The following is a 15,573-nucleotide window of genomic DNA, read 5'->3' as shown; positions in this document are numbered from 1 at the left end:
TGTGTGCGTATACGGTGAACTAGTGCGCGTGTGTCCACGCGAGCGCGCCTGGAGGGAGGGAGGGAGGGAAGAAGGGAGCGATTCCATCATCACGTGGGAATGTTTGTACTTTTTGGCACACTGAACAGAGAGCGAGAAGTAGAGAGTGCATTTCTCTGACCTCTCTCTCTCTTCAGGCCTATGCAAACTCGGTGCTCCAAAGTTTGGTCTCAATAGCCAAGAGAAGACTTTTATTCAGGGACTAAACTGAAGGAGCGGAGAGGAAGGAATTCCAATGTTTAAACTGGTGGGGGTAGGCAAAGGGTTTGGCATGGGCATCTGGAAGAAATCAAACCCTCATTCATATGTTCTTGATTTCTCTTCTCATTTGTAGAATGTCTTATGACCATGTGTATATCCTAAACCTAACCTAGCTACTATAAACAGTAATGCAGTCTTCAAATGTGCATACTCATACTCAAGTCTCATTTGGAGCTATTGAAATTAATAACATTGGGACATTTATACGGTTGACATGGATAACTTAAACAAAAGCAGAATACACAATACATATGAAGACATTTCATAAATCCTTGGTTGTTTTTACTCCTAAATATAGGAAAAGTCTACTTACAAAAACCCCCACAAAATAGTTGAGTGTATCAGCAGGACCGTCTAGGAAGGAGATGCATTCAAGACAAAAACATCTCACCACATTCTGATGTTTCCATTCCATTCCATTCTCTTCTTCTCTCTTCTTTCTCCGAAGTTACAAACCATCAGTCCTTCAACCGTACCACAGAAGGAGAACATTAACAGAGTACTCCTCTGAAAACCCGCCTGAAGGCACCTGCACACCTCCTCAGCATACCACTCTCACTGTCACTCCTTTCTCCTGCCGGGTGAAAGGGCTGGATCACTGAACTGGAGCCCCAAGACTACAGCCATGCACTGACAGGCAGACAGATGAACACATCCATAATAACTGTAGATATTAAAGAGTGGCTCTTTATTTGGATCCACCACAAACCACACATTTACCTGCATTAGATATGCATTCATAATCTTCCCCAGGCCCCAGCACGATTGTAATGCTTATCTGTTTGACCATGCATGCATAGTTTTGAAAAACAAAACAAAGAGCAGTGTCATGTTATTATAAGTCTGCTGACCACAAAATTTGCACATGTCAGTCAATTACAAAGAGGAGCAGGCGACCACATACTTTGACTATTAAGTTTTGAAGACCAGTGGAGTATTGGCAATAACCTTTGTTTCCTTGGATATTTCCCTCTTAGGGGCATAGCATATAGAGACTCACATGCACAGTGATTGATGCCGTTTTGTATTTCTGTACTGTTATAATAACACACACGCACGTACACATACACTGACACACACGGGTGTCTGTCTGTTTCGAGGAAGGCTTGGGGGGGGGGGGGGCGTGGTTACCAAACACGTTCCCCGAACAGTTCAAAGTGAAACTCAACTGTTAGGTAAACAAATGCCTCCATTTTATAACAGTCCAACAGCCAAAACAACATTCTAGAGAGCAGGAATCCACCTGGTGTCAGGTGCAAAGTGGAAACGGTGGTGCAAACTTCTGCCACTATGTAAAATAAGTACCCCCATACAAGGGGGGGGCGGTTGAGCTAAATTAATAGATTTAATGACCCAGATAATTTAGGTGTTTTTTTTCTCAGGTACGTGTGTGTGTGTGTGTGTGTGTGTGTGTGTGTGTGTGTCTGTGTGTGTGTGTGTGTGTGTGTGTGTGTGTGTGTGAGTGCATGCGTGTCTGTCTGTCTGTCTGTCCGTCTGTCTGTGTTATGCATGGATGCGTGAATAACCTCATGAAAGAAGAACAGTTGAAGTGTAAATCGGCATCTGCATGTGCGAGCGTCTGTGCGTGCAGCAGAATGCACGCCCCCATACGCTGACATTTCTGCGAGCATGCAGGGTTCCTCCGGCCCCGCTGATGTCATGATGCCGGGCCCCGCTTTGTCTCAACAATACCCTCCTTCAGTTTCCCAACGGGCCCCTGGGAATGAACCACAGCTTTTGTATGTGTGTGGGTGCGTGTGTTTATCTGTGTGTATGTGTGTAACTGTGTGTGTGTAGGGGATGGGGGGGGGGGGCCTTTTGTGTGTGTGTGTGTGTGTGTGTGTGTGTGTGTGTGTGTGTGTGTGCGCACATGTGTATGTGTGTGTGTGTGTGTGTGTGTGTGTGTGTGTGTGTGTGTGCGCGTCTGCACATTTGTGTGTGTGTGTGTGTGTGTGTGTGTGTGTGTGTGTGAGTTGTCAGCTCAGGCTGAGGACTGCCATAAAGAGCAGAGCACAATGAAGGGGGAGGGCTGGGGTCGGTGGAGGGGGAGGGGGAGAACGAAAGTAAGACTTCTGCAAGGAGAAGAGCCAGGATGGGAGGAGATTTGCAGGGAAAAGGGAACAAGAGTTATTGGAAGATGTGTGATGGATAAGAGGAGGAGGAGAGGGGGGGGGTGTGTAGATATATGCCTGAAGGTGAAGGGAAAGCAACAGCACGTAGAGTTATGACGAAAGGAAACAAAATAAACTGTATATGTGAGTGTGTGTGTCTGTCAGTGTGCCTGCGTGGTGCATGTTGACTCATGCACTTTAAGGTTTGCCTCTTAATCTCCCGCCTGTGTTCCATTAGACCCCTGTGTGTCATTTCAGTTTCTCATATCCTTTTACTTAGCAAAACACTTCCTCTAATCACTGGCACCGATGCTCTTTCTTCAGGCCCACATGCCCATATTTAACTTCTCTCCATCTCTTTATTAACCTCCTTGCAACTCCCCATGCAGAGAGACACACAAACACACATACACACAGACACACAGACACACAGACACACACACACACAGACACACAGACACACAGACACACAAACACACAGATCCTAACTGTTTTAGGTTTTAGCAATCCCTTCCAGTAAGGCTTATTGCACCCTAGACTACCCTAGCAGCTTCCCAGAAACCCAGAGAGTCCCTCACACACACACACACACACACACACACACACACACACACACACACACACCACTATTGCTCCACAGCCCTGTTGACTCAGCACCGCGAGGGCTGCTATCAATTTAGTGCTCTGTCAAACCAGAGGGGGCCCCAGCTTACCGTAACATATCCCCCCGTTCTGGTCCACATGGATGAGAGGAGACAGAGAGAGAGACAAAGGAAGAGAGAGAGGGAGACAGAGACAGAAGGAGACAGAGAGAGAGAGAGACAAAGAAAGAGAGAGAGGGAGAGAGAAAGAGCAAGAGACAAGGAGAGAGGGAGACAGAGACAGAAGGATAGAGAAAGTGAGAGAGAGCAAAAGAGACAAGGAGAGAGGGAGACAAAGACAGAAGGAGAGAGAGAGAGAGAGCGTTAACGAGAGAGATAGAGAGAGCGAGAGAAAGAGAGCGGGAGAAACGGATACAGGGAGGACTAAAGAGAGGGACAGAGAGAGAGAGGTGGAAGGAGGCATAACAGGCAATAGTCTCTATAGACAAGACAACAGTCTGTATAGTCTCTGCTGTACATAAACAATATATAGTACAGTGATCTCATAACTTTGCTTCTAGAACATATTCTGCTCCAAAAGCATATTGAAAATGCAACCCATGATGGATACCAGCCCTACCACAAAGTGTGATTAGGCTGGTGTGGGTCACTTAGTGCCCTGCTATGCTTCCTGTCCAGACTCCAGACATGGTTAGAAGTGCTTAGCCAACATTATTTACTGCCTGATCCTTCATTCTCACAAGTGACCAACAACAACAATTGCCTTTGTTTGTTTTTTTTGGGCTCTACTAAGTAAACAAGTAACAATAGTGCACTTTAGTCTGGTGGTCCAGAACATGGCCCACAGTTAATAGGTGCAGTGTACCCAGGCAGAGGTGAACTGTCATTCATTGTAGTGTGTGTGTGTGTGTGTGTGTGTGTGTGTGTGTGTGTGTGTCAGGACTTTCTAGTTTGACTTTCTAGGTGTGTGTTTAGCATTTGTTCACAGACAATTAGCACCAAGACACCTGGCAATGATTTTCCGACCAATCAGAGATACTTTTAAGTGAGCCTTAATTGATGTACATTTAGGTGTGCAACAACCCTAACCCTAACTGACTCAACACTGACTGATTTTGTGTTTGTTTTTTAAATTATGGTCAGATTTTTTCCTTTACATGTCATACAAATATGGGAATTTCTGGTGATTGTATTCAAGGTTGGTTGGTTGATAGATATAGAGTGACCATGTTTTAGTATTTTTTCATGCAGTGCATTTACTTAAAGATTTTGCAAAGCAACATCAAGTTCAACTTCTGATTTGTCATCTATAACTGATATATCTCATTACTGAGTTGTCTGTGAATCCACCCCCCACCCCCCCCCCCCCACACACACACACAGTATACACACCTCCTAGTGTCCAACACTGATTTAATGGACCCTCTTTTAAAGCCCTATTTTTTTCTCCCCAAAGAGCATCATTAGGATCTTATTGTGTATTGTGACCCACTGACCTTTGACCTTCCCTCCCCTTCGTCCACTTCCTATTGTCATCCCATCTCCAACACAACCCGCCCCCCCCCCCCCCCCCTCCCGCCCCTCCGCACACACACACAAACGGAGATGGTGTGTGATTTTGTCCGCCCTATCTGAATACGTCATGGCGATTTTCACAATGACCCGCATCTTTTCTGCATCGGAATGTCTCCTTCTAATCCATCAATAACCCTTATGGCCTCCCTGTACCTTCCAGTCACGGCTACTGAAATAGATCGATTTGATCCTTTAGCCTATTTATTTTAAGTAGCCAAAAGGACTGTGCCCCAATCTGCTATCAAAGCTCTGAGAACAACCAATGTGAATACTTGAAAGTAAGTGTATTTAAAGAACCTCAAACTTTGTATGTTTTGTCTGTACTCAACCCGCAGTATATTTTCCATATGATCCAAATTTAATCAAGGAGTTCACAACAGCTATAGAAGGAATCACTCAAAACTGATTTTCAACAGTAAACCATGGCTTAAATATTTATTAAATCAAGTCAAATAGCAATCAGACCACAAACAGACCACAAAGTATTACAAAACATTAAGTGCTGAATGTCAAATCCAGTTTTGCCTTCTGTACAATGGTAAGTAATAACATTCCAATTTAATTCAGAGAATCAGGTATAAATACAAAAACAATTCTGTACACAGATCCAAAAAATAAAGCACATTGGAAAAACTTTCTACAGATTTATGAAATTCACATACTCCAATCTACATCATAAAAATCAAAATACACCACAAAAGCGCGCGGGCGCACACACACACAAACACACACACACACACACACACACCTTTCTATATTTCAACCAGAAACACACAAAAACACGCAATTTCAAGTTTTGTTAGGACAGGGCAGTAAGCTAGTCTCCTGTGCACACAGGAAATGCCAAAAGAGAAAAAGAAAAGGCCTGTGGTGTGACATTTAGATATCCAAATGTCTGCACTGTCTGAATAATATCATAGTCCCCATTAGAGCCCATTTGTCCCTTTGGGGCACTTCTAAAAGGATAAAACCAACCATATGTTACGTATGCTGGCAGAGTGTTTATGGAGAAAAAAAAGATTCTATACAGGGACAGGGTCCAAATTGTTACTGTGAGGCGCCATGGTGGGAACATTTATATTTAATTATAAACTTTTGAAACAGTATTGGTTTCAAAATTTGTGGGAAAAAATCTTAATTTCATCCCAATTGCAGCTATTAGCTCACATACTATAATTCTTACATTTCTTTAGAAATATGAGTTTAACAGCACCAACATAAGGCCCATTGACATAATCAAATAAAGCCAGTTAACAAAACTCACACAATGACAGTTCACCAAAACGTAGAGGTGCTGTTTGAGGAACTATATCCAACAGCTGCCAGATCTGCAACCGAGAGCATGATCCATTATGCCCTTTCACATTGTATGTATTCCATTAAAAGAAGACTTTGAAGTCTTTTGGTTTTGATTGAGCACAAAAGTCCTGTATTAGTCTTGTATTATACCCAAGACAGGTAAGACTGTTCCTTACTGGACACCCAGCAATTCAAAAGGCTTATTTAGACATAGAGAGTTATCCTCTCTACCAATGTTTGTACTAAAAGAAAATGTATTAAGACCATACCCAGAGCAAAACAGTTGGCCTTTCAATTGATCAAGCATTTTAGATTGGCTTTTTCCAATCTAAACAGCTTTGAAAATCATACCCTGTAAACTGCTTCTGTTGGCTTGGTGGCCCAATGTTCATCCAGTGATTCTGTTCTGTAAAGCTTAACGGCAGTTCAAAGCTGTCACGGTACAATGCTGCCCCCTATGGGCCAAATACTGGCACAACACATTTAGACTTTGGAAACAAAGAAGGTTCAAAGAAAATTCCTGAGTTATCACATTGTAAACACCAACACAGACAAAAACAAAATACAAATTATTGAGCTGCTGATGATGAAATATGCATAAAATATTCTTCTTGCGTTTGTAGAACATACAAACTAAAACCTCCTCAACCAACATGTTGAAATGCCCCTCCCCTAGCTTGGAAACAGTTCCTAACAGAGTGAATCCTCCCCCCCCACTAACCCAACCCACCCCTTCCCATGTAAAAAAAAGTATGTACAACGTACAAAACAACTGCTACCGAATCCAAATCATTAAAAAAACAAAACAAAAAAAAAAAAAAAACAAGAATGTGAAAACCGATGGCTTTATAGTGTAAAAAAATATCCTATTACCTCCGCCAACCCTCCCACTACACCCTTCCACCTGACCTCCATCTCCCCCTCGCCTGTCCCCCCTCAGCTCCGGAGCAGGTCTCCGAGGTCGTAGGTGTCGAAGAAGTCGGACACGCCCTCGCTGTCCTCGAGACTCCAGAGGTAGTCGTCGTGGTCCAGCGGCGGGGAGAAGCTGACGAAGGGGGTGTTGGGGTCCGTCACGAAGTTGCTCCCAGGCAGCTGGTCCTCGGTCATCTGGAGCAGGCTGGGAGGAAGGCCCAGCAGGCCCTCCACGTCCAGCAGGGTGGAGGTGGAGGAGGAGGTGGTGGGTGGAGCCAGGGAGGAGGAATGGGATGCGGTGGGCTCTGTGATGGAGATGGTGGCTGTTTTTAGGAGGAGGGAGAGGGGGAAAGCGTAGCGTTAGAATGGTGTATTATAGTAGGATTCCACTGTAACTAGTGAACACTGATTACTGTACAGTCTGGAATAATGCAAAATGTGTGTTTTTTTAAGATCAAATTGAATATTCAGAATCCCATGTTGAGTACGAAAACTGAGGTTCATCACAAACAATGATACAGTACAACTAAATATAAATAAGGAAACGGTTATGGATAAAAAAGTACAGAAATACTTCCTTTTACAAGCGTGTATCACAATCTCACAATGTCTTTCTTTGATCATGGTCAACAGAAGTTAAATGGCAGGCTAAAGAAACAATAGCAAAAAACCTTGGACTATGTATACATTGCTTGCCATGCCTTCATTTTTTTCTTCTATGCATACCTGCATTGAGTTTGATACTATGTATACTACTACTATACATATGTACTTTAACTTTGCAATGAGCGAAGATGAGGTTGAAAGCATCATTCTTTAAAAAAAATCTAATCTAGGAATCTAACCCGGGTCGCTGCGATCATGACGGAGCCTTAATGGTACGCGCTCTTAAATTATAAAGGAACCATCATTCTAAATGTATAACAGGAGTGACTAGCTTTACCCTCCATGGGCTCCTCCTTGACCGTGCAGCTCGGGGGCACCATGGCGCTGGTGGAGGAGGGCCCAATGGGCTGGGGGTACACCTTCCTGGGCGTGAGGGCACTCTTCACAGGGCTGGCGTCCTCCAGACCCTCCTCAGGGCACAGGTACACCTCGATGGGGCCGTTCTTACTCTTCAGGTAGATCTGCAGTGAGCCCTGCTGTGAGACCAGAGAAACACAGGTCAGACAAAAATGTAATTCGATTTTTTTTAAACTTTATTTAAAAGGGGACATAAACATGAGCACCAGAGGTGAACATGTAAATGTGTAAGATTTAGCCATTCATGCTCATTTTCATCTGTAGTCCCTGGCAGGTTGATAGCTTGACCTGCCAGGGAAATCACTTTTATTACTTTAAATACAGAATTTGAATTATCAAGCTTCATGCTTATAGTATGTTAATGCTTCTGATCAATGCTACTATCGCCTAAGCAAACCCTTTTTTTCCACGACTCCTTTGTCTTCACTAGTGTTGCCAACACAAACAAAGTGAAGTACCTTGAATTACTGTTGGGCTACGGTGTGCAAACAACAGGAATGCACAATAACACGCCGCAGAGCTGTATGTTTGAGGAAATACACAAAAGAAAACACACTCACCCCTGACGATTCTGGTACTTCCAGTTTGGTCTCAGCCGGGGCCTTGACGGCTATGACGGTTTGGTCCTGAAGACTGGTGATGGAGCGGATGTCCTGATACGTCACATAGCCCAACGTGCACGATACAGAGTCAAGGATCACACAACAAACCGCTTTGGAAGATCAAAGTCCATGTAAAAATGAGAAGGGAGGGAGCCATGCATGGACACGGATACACAGCCAGAGGGCAGTAACGCTTGATGTGAAGGATATCTTTGGTTGTCTTTCTGTTCGGTGAGTTGTTTGAGCTGTGTGCTGCTGGAGTGGATCAGGTTATCCAGGGCCCTCTCTGCTCTCTCCAGGTCCCCCAGCTCCCGCCTCAGGGCCCGGGCCTTCTCACCGCCACCTGAGCCTCCCTCAAACACACCTCCAACCCTGAAAAACACAACAGGAAGGCAAAATGAGGGTGATGAAGAAAACACGGTAAGCACATAGATAGATGCTGACAAGCTGGTTGTGCATGGTCAGAACAATGACAAGTCCAACTGGGACCACCCATGCAAGACATGCACTCACGGAATTCCAAGATTCTTTGGATAAAAAATTCAATACATATTCAAAACCTCCAATAATGTCTTCTTTGGCTCGTTTGTTCCTTCAAAATATGAAATAAAAGACGAAAGAGAGACAATAACTCTAACTCCTAACTGTACTCACATCCACTGGATGTTGTTTTTGGACTTCTTGCGGATGAGCTGCACTCCCTCGAGCACGTTGGTGATGTCATAGATGCGTCTCTTCTGCACCTCCAGGACCTCAGTGGCCCAGTTCAGGTCCAGCACGCCATCGGGCGACTCGGCGATCAGACCCACAAACTTCTTGGTGAGCAGCCCCAGAGAAGTGTCGTAGCGGGTTCGTTCGCCCGGCGACTTGGGAGCTGAGGACACAGGAAAAGAAGCCGAAACTTAAGTATAAAGTTTGCAGATGGGGAGACTACAATGTTAAAGTAGGACTATGTAATGTTATGATGTTAAAAAAGATAGATGGTAATTTCACTCTTGTAAAACATACGCCTCGATTAACCTTGAGATCAATCAATTACTAATTACTAATTCAGAAGCTTCTCAAAACCAGTTGGAACACAGATTTTATCAAATTTTTTGTTACTTCATTTTATTGTATGTTTGCTTTAGATTTTTGCTAAATAAATACATGTACAAATACATAAATACATTGGCCTTTCTACAATGCATTTTTTTACTTTGCCTTTGTTTTCTTTTACTTTTACTTTATCTATTGAAAAATGCTATATAAATAAAGTTGCCTTGCCTTGCCTCTGTAAAAAAATTATAAAGGTAACTAAAGATCCATAAACAGCACTATTCTGACCGTTAAACCTCTTCTGCCATTGCTGCTGCTGCTGCTTCTACTACTCACTTCTAGGACTGGGTATCCTGGCGGCAGCAATTCCTTTGCCTTTGGGCGTGCGGAACTCCGGTAGGTAGAGGGGGTCCTCCAAGTCAAGCTTCCTCTTTGCCTGCAGAGAATAGATTTGGTTTACATTCACTTTCAGGCAAGTCTGGCTGAGAACAATCAGAACTAGAGTAGCTACAAAAAGGTTATAGTGCTGAACGGAAAAACAACAACTGCATTTAAAAATGAATCACTGCACAGAGGGTTATAAAGTATTAATATATTGTCTTTTACCAGGATCTAAATCCATCTTCATCATCGGTAAATAAAATGGGCAGGCCTGGCCCATCTTCAATCCCTTTTCAAATTTCACTCTGCCTGTTGTTTCCCATTGGATTCAGTGTATTTTAGGTCTTTAGAGTTTAACAAATCCCATTGACTTTTAATTGTTCTAAGTGACGCTATAGAAAACCATCGGCAGTTACAATGGGAAGCACAGATCATGAACTATTCCTGGTACTATGTTAGACCATCAGCGGGGCTTGTTGGAGGTGTCAAAGAGGGGTACTGGGTTTTTAACTGCTGTTGTCTTGTGAATTGACTGCGCTCTCTGAAGAGGTCAGCAACAAAGGATGCTCCCGCCATGCATTCTCACAAAGCTTCGGGAGGGGGCTGCTGCTAACTGTGGCTTCTGAGAGTGTGTGCGCGTGTGTGTGTGTGAGTGGGTTTGTGATAATGTTTCTCCCCCGAACCTATCCTGCCGTGAAACGCCAGGAAATCCCTGGATTTACTCACTCCTTCTTCTCTCTTTTGCTTCCTACCCCATTCTCTCTCTCCCCTACTCTTATCTCTTTCACTCTCTCTCTCTCTCTTTCTCTCTCTCTCATTTCCTAGAAATCACATGACCTCCCATATTTGCTACCATACGAAAGTATAGTGTACCTTGACCATGGACTAGTTTACACACACAGATGAAACTGAAAGAAAGATATCATCATACAACCAAGCCGAACTTGGGACACCGATAAAAAAGAAAGAAAGATAACAAAATCGACACGTGACCACGGCTGTCATTACTGAAGTACAAAGAGTTGTAATCACAAAACTGAATGTCCCGCGGCAAAGACACCATGAGGGGAAGTGCCTCTCTAAGCAGTGGCAGATTATTATTATTGGGCTGTGGTAGTAGCGGTTAATCTTTGATCACTATTTTACTAGCCTTGTTTACAGCCAACACGTTGTTGACCAACACGCACATGTAATGATTCCCCCAAGGCTGACCCCCCTACACCCAGAGCTCTTTACTCTAGCCACTTGTGAGTTACTGAGGCGTATAGTATAACACTGTGCTTGGATTTCTGAGTAATATAAAATGGGACAGGGCCTAGTCATGTCACCGGCTGCCTTCTAGTTATAACCCAATGCTGTTGCTTTAGTCCTGTGTGAGTGAAAGCGTGTGTGTTAGGAGATAGTGAACGGGACCATTGTGCAAGGGTGCTCTAAGACATGTCCACCTGTTGACTAGCGACATCTGGAATATCCCTGTGTGTGTGCGTGTGTGCGTGCGTGCGTGCATGTGCGCATGCGTGTGCGCATGCGTGTGCGCATGCGTGTGCGTAGTGAGTTTCACTGAGTTGAGGGAGTCTTACAACAGATAGCAAAATGCTATTGAAATATAAATGGCCCTGTTGAAATATAAATGGACAACAATATGTTGCAATACAAATTCAGAAATATGTGAAAGTAAGTTTGATGTTCTCAAATAAGTAAATAACAAAATATAGCATATCCTATTCTTTCCAGCAAAAGTATGAATACTGTCAATAATACTGTAAAACACCCAAATGGAATAGGTTGACCTTGAGAGTACAGCAAACTATAACTTTCCATAAGCATTAATTATAATTTCCTTGAGAAGAGATCCAGTAGCGGAGAACAAAGCATAGTGACACTCTTGCATGACCACATTCTTCCGCACCCATGATAATAACAATCATTTAAATAACTGTAAGTGTTGTTTCTTTCAACAATTTCTTTCAGATCCCCTCAGTTCTTCCTCTTATAAGCCAATAGGCTCAGTTATCAAAATTAAAAACACCAGCTGTATGTGGTGGACTGTGGAGGACATCTCGCTATGCATAAGAGTTTTGGTTTGTCTGTCGAAAACTTTATGCAAACAATATAGGCTTGTGAATAGTATGTCTGTCTGTGAATTTGAGAAAGGACTTGATGATAAATAATTAACAAAGAACAAAAATACACAAGCAGTTGCCTCACAGAAGCCAAGCCAGGACACATGTATTTCTTCACAGTTTGAGAGAATACAAAAGCAGAAACGCACTAAACAAACTTCTGTAAATGCAAGGGTAAGGCCCATTCTAGAAGGAGACAGCCCAGCCAATCCATGGGCCTGTTCGTAGTTTATTACTACGTGACCACACTCGCGCTAGGCCTGTTGCCTCACTCTACAACGCCCTCCTGGTTACACCCAGAAGCTTCATGTGAATTCCTCCCCCCCCCTCCCTCTCTCCCTCTCTGAAAGTTGCCCCAGCCATGCCCATCCTGTGGTTGTGAACCCTGCGTGTTGGTGTTTCACAGATTATCTCAGTCACATGAAAAAATGGGGCCATCCAAACACCAGCCTGTCGCTCCTGCTGCTGTATCCGGGGGGGGGGCTCCCATCAAACAAACACTTTTTTTTTCCTAGTGGGGACATGGGGCTTCTAGAATCAATCCAGGGCTAAGGGCAAGTTCCACTTTGACTGCTCATATCTGGTATTGTGTGTATCACACACACACACACACACACACACACTCTCTCTAACACTAACCACACCCATACCAGGTCAAAGAAAGGCAACAATGCTAGCATAGCATCATGACACCAGGCCATTGTGAGTGTGAAAAGGTAAAGAGCAGAGGCCGGTTTGGCCTATTTGTGCTGATGGTGAAGAGGTATGGGCCGTAAAGGGGCTTTGAAATGCTAACTCACCCTCGCCCTCGTCACCCCCCCTCCCCCACCACTAGCCTGAGGGTGATGGTGGGGCAATAAACGTTGACAAGGATGATTCAGGAGAAGAGAGGGCGAGAGGAAGAGTTTTTAGAGTGTGAAGTCTGTCCCACACTCTGCCAGGTGGCATCTGAATGGGGCCTATCATTGGGTATGGGACAACAGAATATAGGACGGCCCTGCCATTTTTATCACAAGGGGGTCTCAACCTCGACAAGAGACAGGAGATGGTGTTAAGGGATGCCTTCGAAAAATAACATTATTTTTGTACTTCAATACTTTATCGAAACTGAAAAGGCAGGCATTTGCATTGCTAACCACAAGAAAGGAAGCCACCACAGTATGGAGCTATGTGCACACACTTAACAATCCCAAGTCACCCTTGCAGCATCGTAAGACGAGATATTGTCTTCTGAATGAGTAAACAATTAACTGCCAGTGTAAGAGTCCTTTGTCCTTTTGAGCGGTTGTATGGGTAGGTATCATGCATATCACCTATGCGCTGTAAAAGTTGAACAAGTGTCAAAGATATGGGGTTATCCTGATAGCTTCTGTAGCATGCCGCACTCTCACATTGCATGCAATGATGCTTTTTAGGATACATATAAAAATGACCATTATGTGGTTAGAATGTCCTAAGCAATTACAAAGACCAAACTATGATCTATAGAAATACCCAGTAGAGATATGCTTGTTCTATATCCACTCCTGTGGGCCATTAAGCATTACTTTTTGTTATGGACTTGTTATGTCCATACTCTAGAGTCCATAACAAACTCTAGCTTGAAAGTGTGCCACTAGAAGACCACAGATCACAAGCGGACAGGCATCTCTGCATACTGTGTGTGCGTATGTGTGTGTGTGCACGCGTGTGCGTGTATGTGTATTTTAGAAGAAGGGTAATAATGGCCAGCAGCAGACTATCAGTACCAACACACACCCATGCTGGCTGCTTATCAGGGCCCTGCACCATCCAATGCCTACCGTGAAAGAATAAAAACCACACACACACACACACACACGGGTTGACTCAGCACAAAATTGGAACATGGGAAATGAAAAATGTATGCAAATACATACATGTGTGTGCAAAATAAGGGATGTTTAACTGTAAATAGACTCTGCTGTATGTTCAACATGGCTGCCTGCCTGGGTCTGAGGAATATGGCATACACTGTTAGCTTTGATTAGCCAGGTGGTAGGCTATTTTTTCCACCTCACAAAGCCTCTAACTAACTAATCCTCTTGGGTCTGAGCTGTGAGTACATGCTGCTGTAATAAGGGACAGGAGACCTGACCCCTCACCTCTGCAGCACTAAGACCACTGGGCAGGGAATTCTGCATTCAGTTCCATCCCCCTGCTAGTGTTTAGAACCAAGATGGCTGCCAGGTGAATAAGGCCAATACAAGCCAACCATTGGCATAGTCGTCAAACTCTCCCCAACAGTACATAAACACAACTCCCTATGGAACAATGCACATCTTCATCAGCAGGAAGACAGCGGTTAGCCATTTCGGCAGACAGGCAATTTAGACAAACAACACAATCACTGTTGAAACTCTGTCATCATTGCTCGAACTCAAACTCCAATAGCATCCTCAGCGATGCAGTCGTCACCAGTGAAATGACAGAGGGTGTTCGTCTGACCCAAAAGGGTTCAGTGTTTGCTTCAGATGAGCACAAATGGCAAGTATCTCTGTAAGCTGCCCCAACCCCCACCCCCAGTTGCTCATTGACTACAAACTACAATCCTGGCTTCTGGCAGTTCACTGTAGACAGGTTACACAGGCCCTGCGTGGGCCAGGTCTACACCACAACAACAGGTGGAGTTGCAAGTGGTTATGGCTGGGACAGCTGTCCTTGAGTGCAATCACACAACAAGCTGTTTAAACAAGAGTCAGTGAGAACAGAGCCGAAATGGACGAAATTCTGGTGCAATTACTGGTTGGGTGAGTGCATAGGGCCTCAGGGCCCAGCAGCCCTTAACAATATGCAGTTTTATTTTTACAGTCCCAGGAGATAAAATGAAATTGGAAAGTGTGATGCTTTTCAGCCAATTTGCTTCCAACAGTAGCCCAAACTAAGAGAAGCCATTGTCTTCTTGTCAAGTAGTTATGCACGCATAATCAGCCAATTTAAAATGTCTCACTGAGATACTTATTGTCCTTACATTTTTCACCAGCCCCAGACGGTAACAACCCCCCTTCCACTAACACATACGACTGTGTCTAATCTCGCTACAGCTGGTTGTTGCGATGATGTCAAGGATAAGCAAGAGACCCGCACAATGGCCATGGGAGCACAGCCTACCCACTGTAACACACTACGTCAAAAACATATTAACATGCATACAAAGAAGGGCAGTTGTAGTCTACATACTAATGTAAATAAATCATTAGTTAGTCCGCCTACACACTACTGAATGGGACATTCAATAGACCCACGTATTACATATGAACCCGTTCCAAAAAGTATTGCACAGAAAGTGTGTATTATTGTTAAAAGTATTTACCGGCAAGCGCCCGGAGGTTGCTCTGATGGGTTTAGCTTCGGGTCCATGGGGAGTTGAATACAGGCAATGGGTTCTTTGTTCGGCCGCCGTAGTATTGCAGATCTGAGTGAAGTAGCCAGCCGGTACCGTGTTCATCGGTGGGCTGGTCAGTCCGGTGCTGAAGAACTCGGTCTTTACCCCTGCGGTAGTCAAAACTTTCGTCCTCTGCTGAGGGCACGAAAGTCCAACTGCCCCACGGTTCGATGCTGGAGAGACGCCTTTGGGCATCCGCATCAT

General features: G+C 44.2%; 1 protein-coding gene across 2 annotated transcripts; it reads right to left on the bottom strand.

Moving 5' to 3' along the window:
• Nucleotides 1-6,802: 6,802 nt before the first annotated feature.
• Nucleotides 6,803-15,573, bottom strand: e2f2 (E2F transcription factor 2; the record flags this gene model as incomplete). Of its 2 annotated transcripts, none has more annotated exons than XM_084481776.1 (7): nucleotides 6,803-7,122; nucleotides 7,743-7,941; nucleotides 8,383-8,497; nucleotides 8,635-8,796; nucleotides 9,079-9,298; nucleotides 9,799-9,898; nucleotides 15,298-15,573. In XM_084481776.1, the coding sequence occupies 7 exons, from the start codon at nucleotides 15,571-15,573 to the stop codon at nucleotides 6,824-6,826; spliced, it is 1,371 nt and encodes a 456-aa protein (XP_084337902.1). In that variant the 3' UTR covers nucleotides 6,803-6,823. The 2 variants fall into 2 exon arrangements, with proteins under 2 accessions (XP_084337902.1, XP_084337903.1); XM_084481777.1 differs by having other exon boundaries at nucleotides 7,743-7,938.

This window comes from Micromesistius poutassou, assembly GCF_964030765.1.
Source record: "Micromesistius poutassou genome assembly, chromosome: 17".
NCBI lineage: Eukaryota > Metazoa > Chordata > Actinopteri > Gadiformes > Gadidae > Micromesistius > Micromesistius poutassou.
The sequence above is the reverse complement of the archived record's forward strand: the minus strand, read 5'-3'. Positions and strand labels throughout refer to the sequence as shown.